Source organism: Brachyistius frenatus, unplaced genomic scaffold (assembly GCF_029030835.1).
Source record: "Brachyistius frenatus isolate BFR_SWC_R1_liver_20210118 unplaced genomic scaffold, ASM2903083v1 Contig_45, whole genome shotgun sequence".
Taxonomy (NCBI): Eukaryota; Metazoa; Chordata; class Actinopteri; family Embiotocidae; genus Brachyistius; species Brachyistius frenatus.
The window spans coordinates 300,002-315,994 of record NW_027210644.1 but is presented as its reverse complement, the minus strand read 5'-3'; the positions used below and the strand labels follow the sequence as shown (position 1 = coordinate 315,994).

Genomic DNA, 15,993 nt, shown 5'->3' with positions numbered 1-15,993 from the left:
AAAGTTGCAAAGTCCAACATAAGATGACGTCGGAGTGTCTGCAGCTAGTAGGGGCTGAGACAATAGCAGACAGGCAGGCAAAAACAGCACAGATGATATTACAGCTAAAAAGATTGAATTATGGCAACAAAAAAAAAAAAAAAAAGACTGCAGGTGTATATCATAGGGATACCAAAAGTTATGATCACAATTTACTCAAATTATTTCCATGGGCGTACTATGCCTTTAACATTTTTAAAAGAGATAGTTTTTGCATTCTAACAAAATGAATGTTGTTTAATTTGATTATCAAGCTAAAACAAGTTCAAATTATAAGGATAAATGCTGTAGATGCTTGTTTATATCAGAATAAAAAAAAGAAAAGAAAGCAGAACAAAAAATAAACATGCAACCACACCTACAGGAGGTAGCCGTGAGTCACAGAGGCTAACGTTCGCCAGCCTGTAGGTGACATCAGAACTTTGTCTCTCCATCAGTAAGGTTTTTTTTTCTGAAAAATACTGCACATTTCAGTGTAACATTATAAAACATTTTATGAAGGCACCTTTTTAAAACAGTGTTTCAGTGAATCATTTCCTTTTGGTACACTAAGAAACTGCACAGTTAGAAATGCTAAGGGCAAAAATATAAAAGAGAGAAAATAAATTAAAAATATATATATTTATAAAAATAATCTCTTACAAAATATATTCTATCAACCAACATTAAGGGGAATTTATGTCTGGAAGCACATGTTTACTCCTGGTGGGTTAGCTTGAAGAGTCAATATGGCTGCTTGGGCACAAACTCCATAACTTTACAGACAACTAGCAGCAAACTGGAGGGAGGTGGGACAAAAACGAATAGAAAACAATACTATCATACTGAGCCCAGAATCAGTAGTTCAATGCTATTCTGCTAGATTTCTTGCACAAAAGCTAAAGGGTTTCAAAATCTATCATTCACTTCTGTTCAGTTCTGACTGCCTCAGCTCCAGTGTTTAAGTTGTCTTGTAAAAAAATAGTCTCAAAAAAATCTTTTTGCTTTTAAGTGCACTTACTATTTTTTTTTCTTTCTAAAAACCAGGCATCTACACCAACTTAAAACTTGTCTACATTTATTCCACAGAGGATTTTCAAAATAATCAGTAGTTTTCTCACTGAATAAATTATTAGTCTATGAAGATAAAAAAACAAAACAAAAAAACAAAAAAAACATATTACTGAGGTGAGTCATGCCAGTAGACCAATATGGCCTACAGAGAAGTTAAATGTGCAGCATGAAATGGAACTTGACTTCCAAAGAACATCTATGTGCCTACAGGTTGAGTTCAGTGTCTTGGCAGATGTCCATTGGCATCTTTATCACCAACACAATTCAGATGAACCAGTTGTGATTGCTGGGATGCTGAGACAACGAGGCAGTCACTCCACAGCCACAGAAAACCCTCATTCTGAAATACAACGCACGTCGTACTCACACTAGTCCAGTCTAGCTGTACGTCTAAATAAACATCCAATAAATATCTCTATTTACAGGTATACACCTCTGTCCTCTCGCTGCAGGTGTTGCACTTGACGTAGCAGCACCACAGGAATTTGCAGTTGCACTGCCAAACGCGCGAGTACTGGTGTGTGTTATATCCTCGACCACAGCACATCAGGTCACAGCTGTTGGGCTGCTGAGCTGTTTTGTTGCACAGACGACCCTGCGTTCCCATGCTGCCGGTAAGAGCGTCAGCCTCGCAGTAGTTTGGCGACCTCTCAATGTAAACCAGCTCCGTGTCCATGGGCTTGCGGTAAGAGTGGGGTTTCTTGATCTTCAAGAAGGTGGGACGCTTGTTGCGGCTGGCACGCACCGGCTCCACGTGAATGGCCTGGTTGTACTTGTCTTTGAGGAAGTATCCCAGCTGACGGAACTTGGGGAGTGTTGTCCAGCATGTCTTGGTGGTGCAGGATCCGGAAACACCGTGACACTTGCACTCCAGACGCATGCCCTTCTCCAGCACCTGGAGCATGAAGGAAAGGCCCAAATTAATTCACTTTATTTTATTTCATCATATCAAAAGGCATCTTATGGTGGTTTGTAAAGCCCCTTACAAACTGAAAACGGTGGAGAGCTACAACAATCAATACTTTCATCCTAATAAAAGAAGTGTGTAGAATTCAAATATTCATTATTATGCACTTTTGTTTCTTGCTGTCTTTCTATAATGAGCAGGAAGGAAACATACAGCTCCCTCTAAATACTCAGACTAACATATTGCATGAATAGTTCAACAGGTTGAGACAAAAGTTTTCTGGCATTCCAGATGAATGTAAGCATTCCTGAGATCTCAGAGCCGCTACAGTATGTCACCCTATGGCTAGTAGCTATGTATGTGCCATTCTTTTACGAGACAGGGTGATCTTCAAAACACACTCATGGAACAAATGTACTCATGCACAGGGTCCAGGTCCTGGAAAGCCCTAAGAACACTGAATTCAGTGGTCTCAAAAAGGCCTCTATTTAAAAAAAAAACAAAAAAAACAATAATTCAATTAAAAAAGAAATACTTACATTTTATATACAAAGGTTTTGGATATTTTTTTGTTTTCTCACGATAGATAGTAACATTTGCTATAAATGTTTCTGTATGCGGTTTTGGGTTGTGAGGAGATGCTGTACGACTATCAACCACTATAGCTTAGAAGCTCATCATAAAGTAAATGGTTAGACTTGAGCAAAACCTAGCTGAAATAAAATGTATTAACTATTTTGTAATTGGTCAATCTATTCCGCTTATCTGGGTCCAGTTCATGTAAATTGATTAATTACTAATAACTACTGTTACAGCTAGTAAGTATAAACAAAATGTTTCATGGGCCTTACAGTTCCTATTGGTTTCAGCCATTCTTTGGTGAGATGATTATTAAAAGGATATTAAATTGTATTTTTATATAACACTACTAAGGCCCTTGAAAGCCTTGAAGTTGAATGATGAACACAGCAGAAACCCTTCATACAAAAGCATGGAAAATCTATAATGTAATGCATGTCCTGTTATCCAGTGTAAGAATGTAACAAGAATTGATCAAATGGAATATAGTTCTGAAACAATTACAGTAATTCTTATTCTAAGGTACCACACAGAAGGAATAGCAGCATCCAGTAGAGGTACCACAACAGATCAGCTGCAACTTGTGTAGAAAAAAAGACACACCGAGAGTCATGGATGGTGCCACTTAGGATTTGACCTATAGACAAATCAAAATCACTGCCTCACAGCCTCACAGCCTCCACCAACCAGTCAAATTGCAGTTTAGATCCTTGACTGTCCAGACTCATATAACACATGTAGTAAAGGTTTTGAAGGAATTCCTAAACATGTTTACATGTGAAGCCGATAAAGCTGATTCTAATAGAACAGAAAGTTGTGCCATGGCAGCAGACCATGCTTTAAATATAGAAGTTGCTGTAAAGAAGCTACAAATTCTGAAACGTGGACGCTTCACACACATCTTCAACCTGGCAGCACAGAAGATCTGTACAACCACCGCCGTTCCAAGATGGACCCCTTACATTAGTGTCATCAATTCAGTATCCGACCAAATGGGAAATATGGTCACAAGCTCCCCTTCTCTTCCTGAGTTACGCCATTGAGAAAGATGGCCAGAAAAGTGTTTGTGCAGGGCATAATAATGTCACATTGAAGTTTATCCTTGACCTCTTCGATAAAATGCCATCTGCTCTTCATATTATCCTATCACACGTTTGTGCGAAAATTTCAAAATAAGCCTTTGTGCCAAATTTGAAGAAATTCCCTGAATATGTGCCTGAGATATCGCGTTCAAAAGAATGGGACAGACCTAAGGTCACAGTGACCTTGACCTTTCACTGCCAAAAGCTACGCTGCGTTTCTGAACAGTGTACTTATGTACTAACGAAGCGGAAAGGAAGGGAGCGCCAACCTAAAGCCTTCCCAAACTGAGGTGTCCCTGGAAACTGCAGCTGTTGCAGGCCATTGCACAAAAGTGTATATTGCACTCGAGAATTCTACGACTAATTTTTCACCCAAAAAAAGTTGTCTCCATGGCATGCGCACAACTAACAATCCCACAGTGCAATGCACTGCATTTACCAAAAAATACCACAAGTGGCTGAAATCTCAATCCACTGCTTACTTAACTACTGAGTGTCCATAATGTAGCGACAGAGTGCTGAATGATTAAACAAATGATTATGTTGCAATAATAATCAACTCACAGACTTTGCAAAAGGCCTGCCCGCTATCTAGGTGATTATAAGATGCAAATAGAAACTATCCAGTCTGACTCTGCTTAACTTTACAAGTGTATACCATCTTGCCCTGGAAGTTACGTTAGCTTTTTAATTCATCCAACATTCAACTGGCTCCTTGAATAAAATTGTAAGTTGCAGTCTTGCAGTGACAGAGGGGTTAACGCTGTGTGTCGTACGGGGATTGTGTGTGCAGCTACTGTTTCATAAATAATCTGGCAACTTGTCTAACGTTCGACAACAGAAAACATTCCAAACTTGTGCATCCAATGATGATTATTCGTAATAAAGTTTGGGGGCCGCTTTCACTGGATAAACAACAAGATGGGAAGGCACCAGTAGATGGCCTTACATATGTGTTGTCAGGCATGTAATTGCGTCAACAGTTTTATGCATGTTCCGCCTTCAGGCACAAAAAGATACATATGATTGTTTTTCTCCTCTGTTTTTAATTCACATGATTTGGACCAACTATATTTGAGACAAGAACAATGAAACCACTGGCATTGAACGAATTCAGAATAATGCTGGATTCATTTAAGCGTTCCCGTGATAACCGAAGAGACAGTTTGGTTTGTCACCGCAGAAGGACATTTACAGCAAACAGACTGGTACTGGTATAAGGCCTTTTCACAGTTTCGGAGTGGAGCCTCTTGGTGTAGTTGGCATTGCAGGTGGGGTGTTCTCTATGTGCCTCAGGCTAAATGACATCAACTTACCCTCCTTCCTCCTCACTGAGTGGAAACCGTCGCTGCCATTAGCGAAGCCTCACCCTTCTTTTTAATTATTCTATTCTGATGTGGCCTCAGACTTTCTGGAGTCTTGTGGGGTAATTGTCAAAAGCCTTGGATGCATACAGCTTAGTGTGGTCATGCCCCCAAGACCCGACAAACATTTGATTCATGGAGTTCAGTCAAGTGAAATCCCGACGAAGCTGACATTGTTTGTCTAACAGAACCCCTGTAAGCCTCCCATGGCACCTTTTATTCTGTTGTTTATTCTTCTCAAGAAATTTGAAGATTGGCATTTGAGACCCACAGACTGATATCATCTCCAACTAAACATGAAAGCTTTGCAACAATAATTACAGAGGTATCAGTTTAGTAAGTGTATATTAAGGGATTCACACAATGTATTACATTGTGACTGATGCTAGACCTCAAATATGAAGCCTCGTCAAGAGAGGCTTCACCGTGTTAGGTACGCCGTCTACCGAAAAGAACATTTCAGGTATCTTCCTCTGATAGAAATCCATGCACAATTTGAAATTTCGCCAAAGAGAAACAACTGCAGATATTTTTCAGGCTTTCAAACAGAAATCACCTGAAGGAATGACAGGAACTGGTATATCAATTTTTACTAAAAAGGAACTTCGAGTTTCAACATCACCATGCACATGTTGAAATCATGCTCTGATTACATGTATTAAAGGAATTAATGATTATTTTGATCATTTGATAGACTTTGTCTAAATTGCAGGTTGAGCAAGCATTTCCTCAGACCTCGTTGCCTAAGGTGGCTGCAATTAACTTTTCAGAATCTATTAATCTGTTGGGTTTTATTGCAATTTTTTTTGTTTGTTCAATAAAATGTTCGAGAGAACATATTTCAGTAGCTTGTTTTCTCTGACTAACAGTCCAAAGCCAAACTAGAACTGACAAACCATAAAGATCTGCAGCTATGACAGCAAAGAAATTTCCCTCAAAACCACAAATGTCAATCTGCTGGAGGAGCTAGAAGTAAAATCAGAGGATCACCAAATTCAGTAGGATTCATCCTCTTGAAACCATCGATGTCTCTACAAAACAGAAAACAATGCAATAGCTGTTGAGGTATTACAGTCTGGTCAAGACCAATAACACCGCCAACCATAGAGTCACGACAATGGCGAATAATATTATTTTACAATACAGCATAGGCAATACATTCTCACATTTTAAAAATCTGTAGCCAGGTTATATTTGGGACTTTTGGTTGATAAAGCTTTAAAAAAAATTCCCTGTAGAATATTTAGCAGCTTACAGTGGCAGTTACACGTGGGCTACATGTTACAGCTGTCACTTTAAATTTTTAATTCAGACAGTTGTTTGAGGGATGAGGGCGGGGGGAGGGGGGGGGGCTATTGAGACTGCATGATCGTTCAAATTCTAAATTTACAGCGTCTGAGCGCATCGGTCACGTTGTGGTACAGCAGAGCAATTTTAAAAAGCAGCATCAGCTTATCGTTGCTCTACAGACCTATCAATAAAGTCCGCTGATAAAATAAATTGGAAAAGGAAGCTAGAGAGCAAAGTTGTGCAAATCAGATAATCATGACAGAACACCAGTTACGGCAAAGGAAAATATGTAATAAAGGGTAAAGTGGGGGCCATTCGGAATATGGATCGTGCTCGAATTAGTTTGAATGGATTACAAGCCAGAAAAAGTGACAGCACTAATGCTAACCCTCTGCAACAGATAATATAATAAGCCATGCTTTTAACCTTCGCGTAGGCCAATGGACCATGCCGTCAGTCATGTTGAGCCCCGCACTGTGATAAGTTGAAGACAGAAGGTTTTGTGAGCTGTTGTGTTCTTTGAAGAGCAAGGACTTTGTCAGGTGACTGGTCAGTGTTAGGCCCCGCTAGTTTGCAGGCTAACGACTAATAGAAAACTAGTGAAAGAAGTAAATGGGCGAGCAAGAGAGCGGGGAAAGCGGTGTGGTTGCTATCAGGGTGGACAGAGGCGGTTGCACCAATCAGACACATCCGGTTTGCTTTAATTATCGTTGAGATCTGTGTAGAACTTGATTAAATTCCGCGTGTTGCAAATTGAATGAACAGTCGAAGAGTTTAGAAAAGACATACTGTGAGATCCCACATTTCACACTCCATGTCAGGGCAAAAACCAAGCCGATACAAAACCGTGGCAAGGCGTAGACCGGGCCAAGTTTCTAAAACCATTTCCGAAAGCTCTGAGCGTTCCCGGGAGCTAAGTGGCTTCAATCAGACAGCTCACCAAGCAATAATGCCTTGGTCAGGGAGGTGGCCAAGAACTGTCACTCCTTTAGAACTTCAGACATCCTCAGCAGGGACCATCCCAGCACCCCTCCATCAATCCTGCCTTTATGTTTTATTGGCTGGAAGGGTGCCACTACAGTGAAAAGGATATGACAGCTCACTTGTAGTTTGCCAGATGGCATGTAAATGACTCTAAGAGCCTGGGGAGACAAATTATCTGGTCTGATGAGGCAACAATTTAAGTGTTTGGGCAGAACTCCAAGCACCATGTCTCTTGAAGGCCAGGCACTGCTCATCGCCTGGCTAATACCGTCCCTACGATGAGGCTTGGGGATGGCCCCGTCGTGCCACTGCGGTGCTGGTCAGCAGGGAGAATGGTGACAACTCAAGGAAGTGCGAATGCCGCAGAACACAGACAAATCATCGAAGGAAACCTGCTCCAGAGTGCAGGACCCGAGACTGGGGTGACGGTTCACCTGTCAGCACCACAATGAGCCAATTCTAACAGCCAACGCAACACTTTATTGTTCAGGACTCAACGTTCATTAAGTTGCTTTCAGCTACTTTCTCAATGGGGTCATTTTGAGGATATCAATGTAGTTTCAATTGTTGTTTCATTAAGCTCCTCGCTTCTGTCCGCTGGGAATCAACATCAGATTCTGGCTCATGCTCTCCCCAATGGTGACGGTCTGGACCCGATGTCTTCTCAGACATATCGCTTCTTGACTCACAGTTCTGGAAATGGATTTGGGATCTGGCATTGAATACGCTCTGTCCTCAGTAGTTCCTGATCATTCTTTCCAATAATTCACAAGCTCTTTAACAATGTCATAAGAATGACTGCAAGCCAAATCCCCAAACTAGATCGTGTCATCGGCTTATTAGAAAATAACGGTGTAAACTCCAACTAGAACTGCATCTGATTACAGGAAGAAAAAAAAAAAAAAAAAAGCCACAATCATTCTGGCGTCACATGAAATCTAAAGCTTTACATCAGCTGATGCTAGCGAGTCCGTGAAGATCTGCGTAAATGTACTTTTGTCATCTGTCTATCCCCTCCTGTGGTCTTTCACATACAGACCAAAATTTGAGACTGCGCTCTGTTCGACAAGCTCGCTAACTGCACATGTGCCAGAACAGTGAACAGGGTGTTCGTTTCACTCATCGTACGCATGTCATGATGTTTGTGCTGTACTGCACATCCTCAGCTGTGTTGTTGTTAACGAGTTCCACACTGTGTTTTCCCTTTTTGACTTCGTGTTGTGCAGCCAAACACAATAAACAAAGAAGCTGTTTTTTCTCCTTGCTGTCGGGAGGCTGCCATGTTCTGGCGTGTGTGGAACGTGCCTGCGTACGTACTACCTCTGATTGCAGCGCCACTCCACTGGTCCTCAGTGCCACCAGCTCAACCTTTAGACAATGTCCGTAATAACCCAGCTATCCTTTTACAAAGTCATTTTAAAGCTAAATTGACCTGACTTCACACCTGCTGTTGCTGCAAATGACTCCGTCCACGTTAAAACAGCAAAACCTTTGTACTGTGCACACATGGAGAACACCCAAACAAGCTTCCCACAAAAAAACAAAAAAAAAAGTAGCAAACAAATAACTCTATATATGCTATTCCTGTTTCCACGGCAGCCTCCTGCCGCCCTTTATTAGAGCAGATTCTAAGAGAGTTCAGATTTTTATTTTAGTTACAGCAGACCAACCAAAGGTTTAACTGCTTGTAGAGGTTATCAAAAAATTATTAAAGCAAGGATGTAATCATGAAAGCTGGATGTGCCACCATGCATTGCCGCTAATTTTTCCCAGTGGCTATGTGTGGTATTGCAAAATAAAAATCCCCCGCAGCCCAGAAAGCATTTTCCATATATGCCATTACAACTGTTGACAGGACACCTCCGTCTGTAAACAGGGCTTGGTTTCATTCCTTTTATTTTTAATTTTGTATCAACAGAGGTTTTTACATTGATTTAATCTAATCTAATCTCATTTTATGTAATTATTTCATCTCTCTTGTCAGCAACATGCCAGTGTTTCTGCAAAGCTCAGTTTCCTCGGACAAACTATTACACTCAGCCAGATTGACACACTCGAAAGGCCATTTTGGGAGACGTTTTCAAAAGTCTTGATGTAGAGCCAAACAGAGAGAAAAAAAAAAAGTGTTTTACTAATTTACCCATTTTTGTGGTCTCAGAATTGCCTTGGTGGCTCAGTTATTAGCACCTCATTAGAGACTCTGAATTGTCTGTAGGCATCTGCATGCGTAGACTAAAAATGCATCAATCCTGAATGCTGGTCCTGGTATCAGCCATACCGGCTTTTAGTGCTACAGTTCCCCGTCTCCCCATGAGTCTCATGCAGTGAGGTGTACAGGTTTTAGTTTCAGACAAAAAAAAAAAAAAAAAACAACACTTCGGTAACACATCAGTACAGCTGAATTGAGGTATAGACGTAGAAAAAGTTGGATGATTGCATCCTAACGTCAGCCGCCTGCCGCCACGTCCAGAGTGCACCCTGCCTCTGTTGCCCAGTGCAAGCCTGGGAAGCTGCTGCACTGTGAACAGCATGTGGAGCAATGCAAGCAGAGAGCACCAGTGCATCTATCTCCTGACTTGGCTAAATTGTCTTACAGATTATCGTGTACAAGTTTGCGAGTTTAACATCAGACGCTTGCGAGCAGCTCTGTTACAGCTGTGCTGTGTGTGCTTATTTGGTAGTTTGTGCACAATGTTTTTTTTTGTGTGTTTTTTTCATTGTACCAGTGCTGAAGTCCCTCTGAATCTCCTGTCAATGATTTACCGTTATCTGATTATAATGTACTACGCAAACATACCTTGCGTCCCACTTCATTGTTATGTAAATTCATGAGAGTCCTGGCGTTCTGCTTGATCTCCCGCGCATCCACAAACACCTTCGAGAAACCCAGGCCGTAGTGAATGTCTGCAGAGCAGCCACCCCACTTCCAGCCCTCCTCTTGATTGTAGAAACCATGTTTCTCCTTGTCGCAGCCGCAGCCGCTGAGGCTCCCCTGGGTGCAGGCCGCGGTGACGGCGTGGGCGACCCCGGCTGCGATGATAGCGTAGGTGAAAGCTGCCTCCTTGCTGCCTGCGATAAAGAGAAAAGGCTTTTTTTTTTTAATCACGATCGCAGACAACAGGTTTCATTATTTCAGGCACTGTCAGGCCTCCTTACATACCTGGCATAGCAAATCATGAAATACATTAGCCAAACCAAGTCCAGTTCATTAATCAAGCTTCCTTTATAAACAGATAAACTTCAAGGGGGGAAGCAAAAAAAATTTGATGAGGCAGTTTGGACATAAAGGAAAGCTCTTCTAGAGAAGCGGGACAGTTTTATTGTATGTATGATGCATTATGAAAAGGTTTATTACCAGTCTCTATGACAAGGAGTGCAACTTCACAGTCTGTTGAATATGTATAAGCGATAAATAGGTATTTTTGAAAGTATTCAGTGAAGATGGAGGATTATATGTTTCGGCATTATTTTGGCTTTTGTCCCAGCCGCCGTCACTCTGGGATCCACCCTGCGGAGGTGAATCCAAAAGGCATGCACAGCCTCCCTTCATGAGCGCATTTCCACTCCATAAATCTGAGTGCTTTAGCTCAACTGCAGTTTTTTTTAATTAAAATGGAGATAACTCCTGTTGGAGCGCACGTGGAGAGCATCCAAAAATGACCAATAAAGTCGTCAAATTTAACTCTCAAACTGCCATCGAGACTTTTCAGACGTTTACGGTTCACCTTCACACAGGCACACACATTTTCTGTGCAGCTTTGCTGGAACAAATGAATGTGGTTCTGTGAACGCTGTGCTCGATGTTCACTTTCAGCTTTCAGTAAAGGATCATCTCGATGCAGACAGAACGTGGGACGCAGCGGCAGTGTGGCTTTACATCTGTAATTTCTGCATGCTTTATCAAATATTTGCCTCTACAGCTGGCAACGGAGAAGCCAGCGCTCACTCATTTACTTCAAGAAGCCAACTTGGTGGGTGATCCTAATACCAAAATACTGTACACTGCTGCGCCGCTGCCAGCAACAATCACAAAATTTATATTCTGTCAGTAATCAGTGTTCCAGTCTACTGGAAGTAAACAATGGATGCGGACCGACTCTGTGCAGGGCAGCTGGACCAGAGCAGCACCGGACCCGGAACTAGGTCCTGAGTCTCATCGAAACTTGGGGAAAATATGGATTCTGTTCATTTCTGTAATGCTTGCGATTATCTTTTCCCACCGACTTAAATCTGATGATTCGCATGAAAAGTGCAGCTCTGCCCTGAAGCATTGGACTAAAATCATTCTACATAAAGTGTCGCTTGCCAAAGCTGCAGAACCTGGAGGTAAATTTGTAAACCAAGTAGAAGCACTTGTCTGAACATGACAGATTTTTGTGTGTGTGTGTGTGTGGAGGGGGGGGGTGTGTACTTTGTGAACATACATGAAGGTGGTTGAGCTGAGAGAGGATGAAAAAGAGCATAAAGGTATGTGTGTCTTGCCGCTGTTTACTGTGTGCATAACATTAAATCACAGTAAAACAAACTGGCGGGGTCATTCAAATTCCACTCATGTGTTGCACCTAAAACCATTTCAGCTTCAACACAAGTGCGTAAATGCACCAAGAGTCAAACAAGGCATGAACTTCTCAGCCGACACCCAAAGTGAAAAATGATATCCTCATTCTGTCTGTGTGTCTCTGAGATGACAGCACGAAGTTACAAGACAAGACAGTGGAACACCGGCCCCGTTCAAAAATAAGCTCTACTTCCGCAGCGCAGTCTCTGGAGCAAGCATCGCCTCCAGCCTTATTCCACACACAGGATCAAATCCGAGGCTTATTTTCCCACCGAGAGCAGATGCACCGAGCCTGGCTTCAGACCCGCAGACATCTGTCCAAGCAGCGTCAGAGGTCGAGTACCTCGGAGGAATGTCTCCGCTGGACTATTTTTGGACAATTTAGAGCAATTTTTTTTTTTTTTTTTTGAACAAGCACTGTCCAACTTATTTTACGAGTATCTTCTGTAACGACAAAACACTCGAAATATAATGCACAAGTTTATAAGTAAAAAAAAAAAAAAAAAAAAAAGAGTTTGCAATAACTTTAATAACTATTAGCCTTTATGGACCCTTTGGTTAAAATGAAGATGAAGTGAATTCCCCCCCTCCCCCCCCCATAAGAAGCATTCACTTTTGCAGTAGCCCGTCGTTGGCTATTATAACGGTGTAATAGTAGGCTGGTATAACATTAGAGTGATGCTAAAGTGGGATAAAACTCCACAGCAACTCCCTCGCAGAACCCCTTCGAGTAATGTGAGAAAATAACAATTCAATGACGCACAGCCCCGAAACGATCAGTATTTTCACCCGAGTAATGTGTTTGCCCGGTGCACAGCTTGTACAGCTACATACCCACTTTGAGCTCTTTCCCGAACACCGTCCTCTCCCCCAGGGCCGAGCAGTTCCAGCGCCCGTGTCTGAACTGAAACTGGCACTCGTTGATCCCCATCTGAACTCCCTCCCCGATCACTATGATCGCGTCGGGTCGGCTCTGACAGATAGTTCTCTGACGGGGGGCCAAGCCGGGGATTTTATTGCAGATGATGCTCGCTCCCAGCGCGACCACCGACGACAGACCCCTGCAGTAAAGGTGAAAGGTTAAAACATGGCATTTTCCGATGGAACTCCCGCAGGTGTTTCTGCACAAGACGCTCCCCGACCAGTTTGGCTTTCGGCACATCTAGGTAACTACAGGTGCTTTCGTGGGCTTCTGTGTATATGTAATAACATAGTTCATATAAGCCTACTAATAAATAAAAGTGACCCCCCCCCCTCCTCCCAGATATACACTTTGGCTGGCCTTGACGGTTTTAAGATGAGAAGGATTTACTTTTAAAAAAAATCTACTTTTTTTTTTTAATTTTTTTTTTTCTCCAATTAAGCAACACTTAACCACTTCCGTTTAAAACTACACAATCACAACCTGCAGGTCATCCAACCATCCATCAACAACTTACCCGATTTTCAAATACACCATCCCCAGGCACAGGAAAAAATGGAAAATCCAGCGCCGTGTCTTCCTGCTCATGGTGCTCGAGCCAGCCGCCGGGATCAATGCTCTGCTGCCGCAAACAACCAGCTTTATTCCTCCGACCGAGTCCCGCAGGATCTCCAGGTGTTCCGAGCTGCAGACGTCAATATGCAGGAGCTCCAGAGTTTGTGGTAATAAACTCGTCCTGATTTCATTTGGTGAGAGTCCGGTGGTGGGAGCCTGCGGGGGAGCATTGGGGCTGTCGTTTTCAGGTGAAGCAGCTCGGCACAGTGATCGGGGGCTGAGTGTGTGTGTGTGTGTGTGTGTGTGTGTGTGTGTGTGTGTGTGTGTGTCTCTCTCTCTCTCTCTCTCTCTCTCTCTCTCTCTCTCAGTCTACCTTTTCTATCAAAGGGCGTGTTCTGTGGAGGATCTGCCTCTGAGCTGCGCACACACGGGTCGGGGGAGCCTGCAGGTACACGCTCAGAGAGCAGCAGCAGAAGACCCGGGTCCGGCCGGGAGAAGGAGCCCGCACAGATCCTATCCTCCAGCTCTCTTCGCGCGATTGATGTCTCGTTTCCCTCTCGACTTCTGGAAGAAAGTCTCAGCCTCCGCTCCCGCTCACCTCACGTCCATCGGTCACTTGGCAGAGAGGCGCTTGTCAAAGACTGACAAAACAAGCCAACCGGCACTTTTGATGGAATTTCCAACATTAAAACGCCCCTCCCACCGATTCACGTTATCTTGGCGTGTTTTAACCCCTACGCGGACGGATTAGGAGACAATGGGCCCTCGCTCACACAGTCGGGCTGATTTAAAGAGGCGTCTGCACGGCTGCCTGACGCATCTCCTTGTATTTTTTTTTTTTTTTTTTGGTCACATGTTTCTTTTGTTGTTATTTTGAGACTATAGCCTATTTTGATTGCATCCGTTTGTCATCTTCACTTCTTAGTTGTTGTTTTTTTTTTCGTTTTCTTCATATTTGTGTCTCCAAGTAATGTCTCCCACTGCCTTATGGCAGCCCACAGTTCTGGCCCACGGGCCCTTATACCCCGTCGGCCAATTCAGTAATCCTTTCATGCCCTTTCCCGATCTCCATTCCAATTCTCAATCAACCGACTGACATGACACCAGTAATGGATATGTTAATTTACTTAAGACTTTAAAAGCACATTTGTGGTGCAGGAATTTACTTGGGTATTTTGGTTCAGAATTGTTGCTCTGCGGCAGTTCAGAAATAAATACTTTGCACTTAGTGGCCAAGAAGTTTTTTGGTTTTGTTTTTTTTTCGGTAAATATCTCCTTTAAAAAAAAATTTTTTTTTTTAAAGTCAACTAAACATTTAACCAAAATAAATCAGCTCTTTAGCTCACCAGACGGTTCCTCAATTCAGTACACAATGAACACTACATTAAATTCATCAACACAAAACTCACAAAGTTTAACCAGCATAAAACAATGGCAAAAAAACAAACATTAAATCAATGTCATATTTAAACACTATTTTCAGTTTGATGAGCAATAAACTAAATCTATTTTTGTTCCACAAACTAAAATAGGCAAACTTTAGAGAAGCCTACATGTTACATTGAATTTCAAATTCTTTTTTTCCACTAGGCATTGGTTTTAAGAGTGTACGGGACTTTTCACTTCAAGTAACAGTATACAATCTTACAGTAGATCCACAAAATGGCAAAGTGCGTCCAATTGATTTTATCTATGCAAATTCTGAAATTCGTCACCAAAAAAACAACACTTACTCATCCTCCATGGTTGAAAAATTCAGTTTGTTTTCATTTCACAAGTTTCATCATAAGATGAGTACAAACTGAAACACTTGGAAGTGTCAAACTGTGAACATCCTTGTCTGAACAGGGAAGCTCAGACATACACTGCCCAAAACCCCATTTTTAAGTGAAGGGGAACTCTATAAGTATCTGTTACATGACTTGTATCAGACTAATGTGTGGTTTGGAAGGATACTTTCATTTAGAATAATAGGAGTGGGCTATACCTCGTCCGCCACACGGGGGAACAAATAATCACGTCTTTCAATATGCTTGAGCAACTTCATTACTTTAAACAGTTACGGGTTCATTAGAACCAAAACTTCATACATGAAAACTCAAAGCAGGCTCAGACCTGTTCCATACAGTCTGTGTGTCCGGGATAGAAACAAAGCGGAGAAACTGGTTTAAAGCCATAAAATGCTTTATTTGTTTATGGAACTGGCATTGACAGGAAGTTTTAAATCTGGCCCAGCACCAGCGGCTCTGATGTGTAACAGCTGCAGAAATATTGTCCGGATCGGGATGAGACATCATTTTTGTCCAGTAAATGATCCACGGTGGTCTTGTGTGTGCAGGGGAGGTTTGAGCTGCGAAAGGACTAGCGCGCCATCTGGTGGTAGAACTGTGGGACTTTTGATCAAGAACAGGTGTTTGGTCAAATTAACCTATTGCTTTGAAAGAAAAGAGAAGAAAAACAACAACAAACTGTAGTGCTTTGTTGTCACCAAAACCCACAAAAAAAAAACATGGGTCCCCTTTTACAAGAAAAATGCTTCCTGCGCACAACATGTCAGTTAGCTATTATTTGTTTTTTTTAAGAAAGTTTACTGAAACTATATTTATATACAGGGAATACAATTACCTGATTGTATCAGCAATAATCCATTATTTAACATC

At 42.1% G+C, this 15,993-nt stretch overlaps 1 protein-coding gene across 1 annotated transcript; it reads right to left on the bottom strand.

The window, feature by feature from the left end:
• Window positions 1-1,207: 1,207 nt before the first annotated feature.
• Window positions 1,208-13,793, bottom strand: wnt7aa (wingless-type MMTV integration site family, member 7Aa). The gene is made up of 4 exons (XM_069703206.1): window positions 13,296-13,793; window positions 12,691-12,917; window positions 10,096-10,367; window positions 1,208-1,987 (listed from the first exon to the last, which is right to left on the bottom strand). Exons 1-4 carry the CDS (start codon window positions 13,364-13,366, stop codon window positions 1,508-1,510), a joined length of 1,050 nt encoding a protein of 349 aa, XP_069559307.1. The 5' UTR covers window positions 13,367-13,793; the 3' UTR covers window positions 1,208-1,507.
• Window positions 13,794-15,993: the final 2,200 nt, after the last annotated feature.

What these genes read in the sequence shown, in the direction of transcription:
- wnt7aa (XM_069703206.1), bottom strand. Translation starts at nt 13,366, where the DNA reads ATGAGCAGGAAGACACGGCGCTGGATTTTCCATTTTTTCCTGTGCCTG. An exon ending in CGGGAAAGAGCTCAAAGTGG is followed by an intron (nt 10,368 to 12,690) that starts GTATGTAGCTGT and finishes TCTTTATCGCAG; the next exon opens with GCAGCAAGGAGGCAGCTTTC. An exon ending in ACAATGAAGTGGGACGCAAG is followed by an intron (nt 1,988 to 10,095) that starts GTATGTTTGCGT and finishes TTCATGCTCCAG; the next exon opens with GTGCTGGAGAAGGGCATGCG.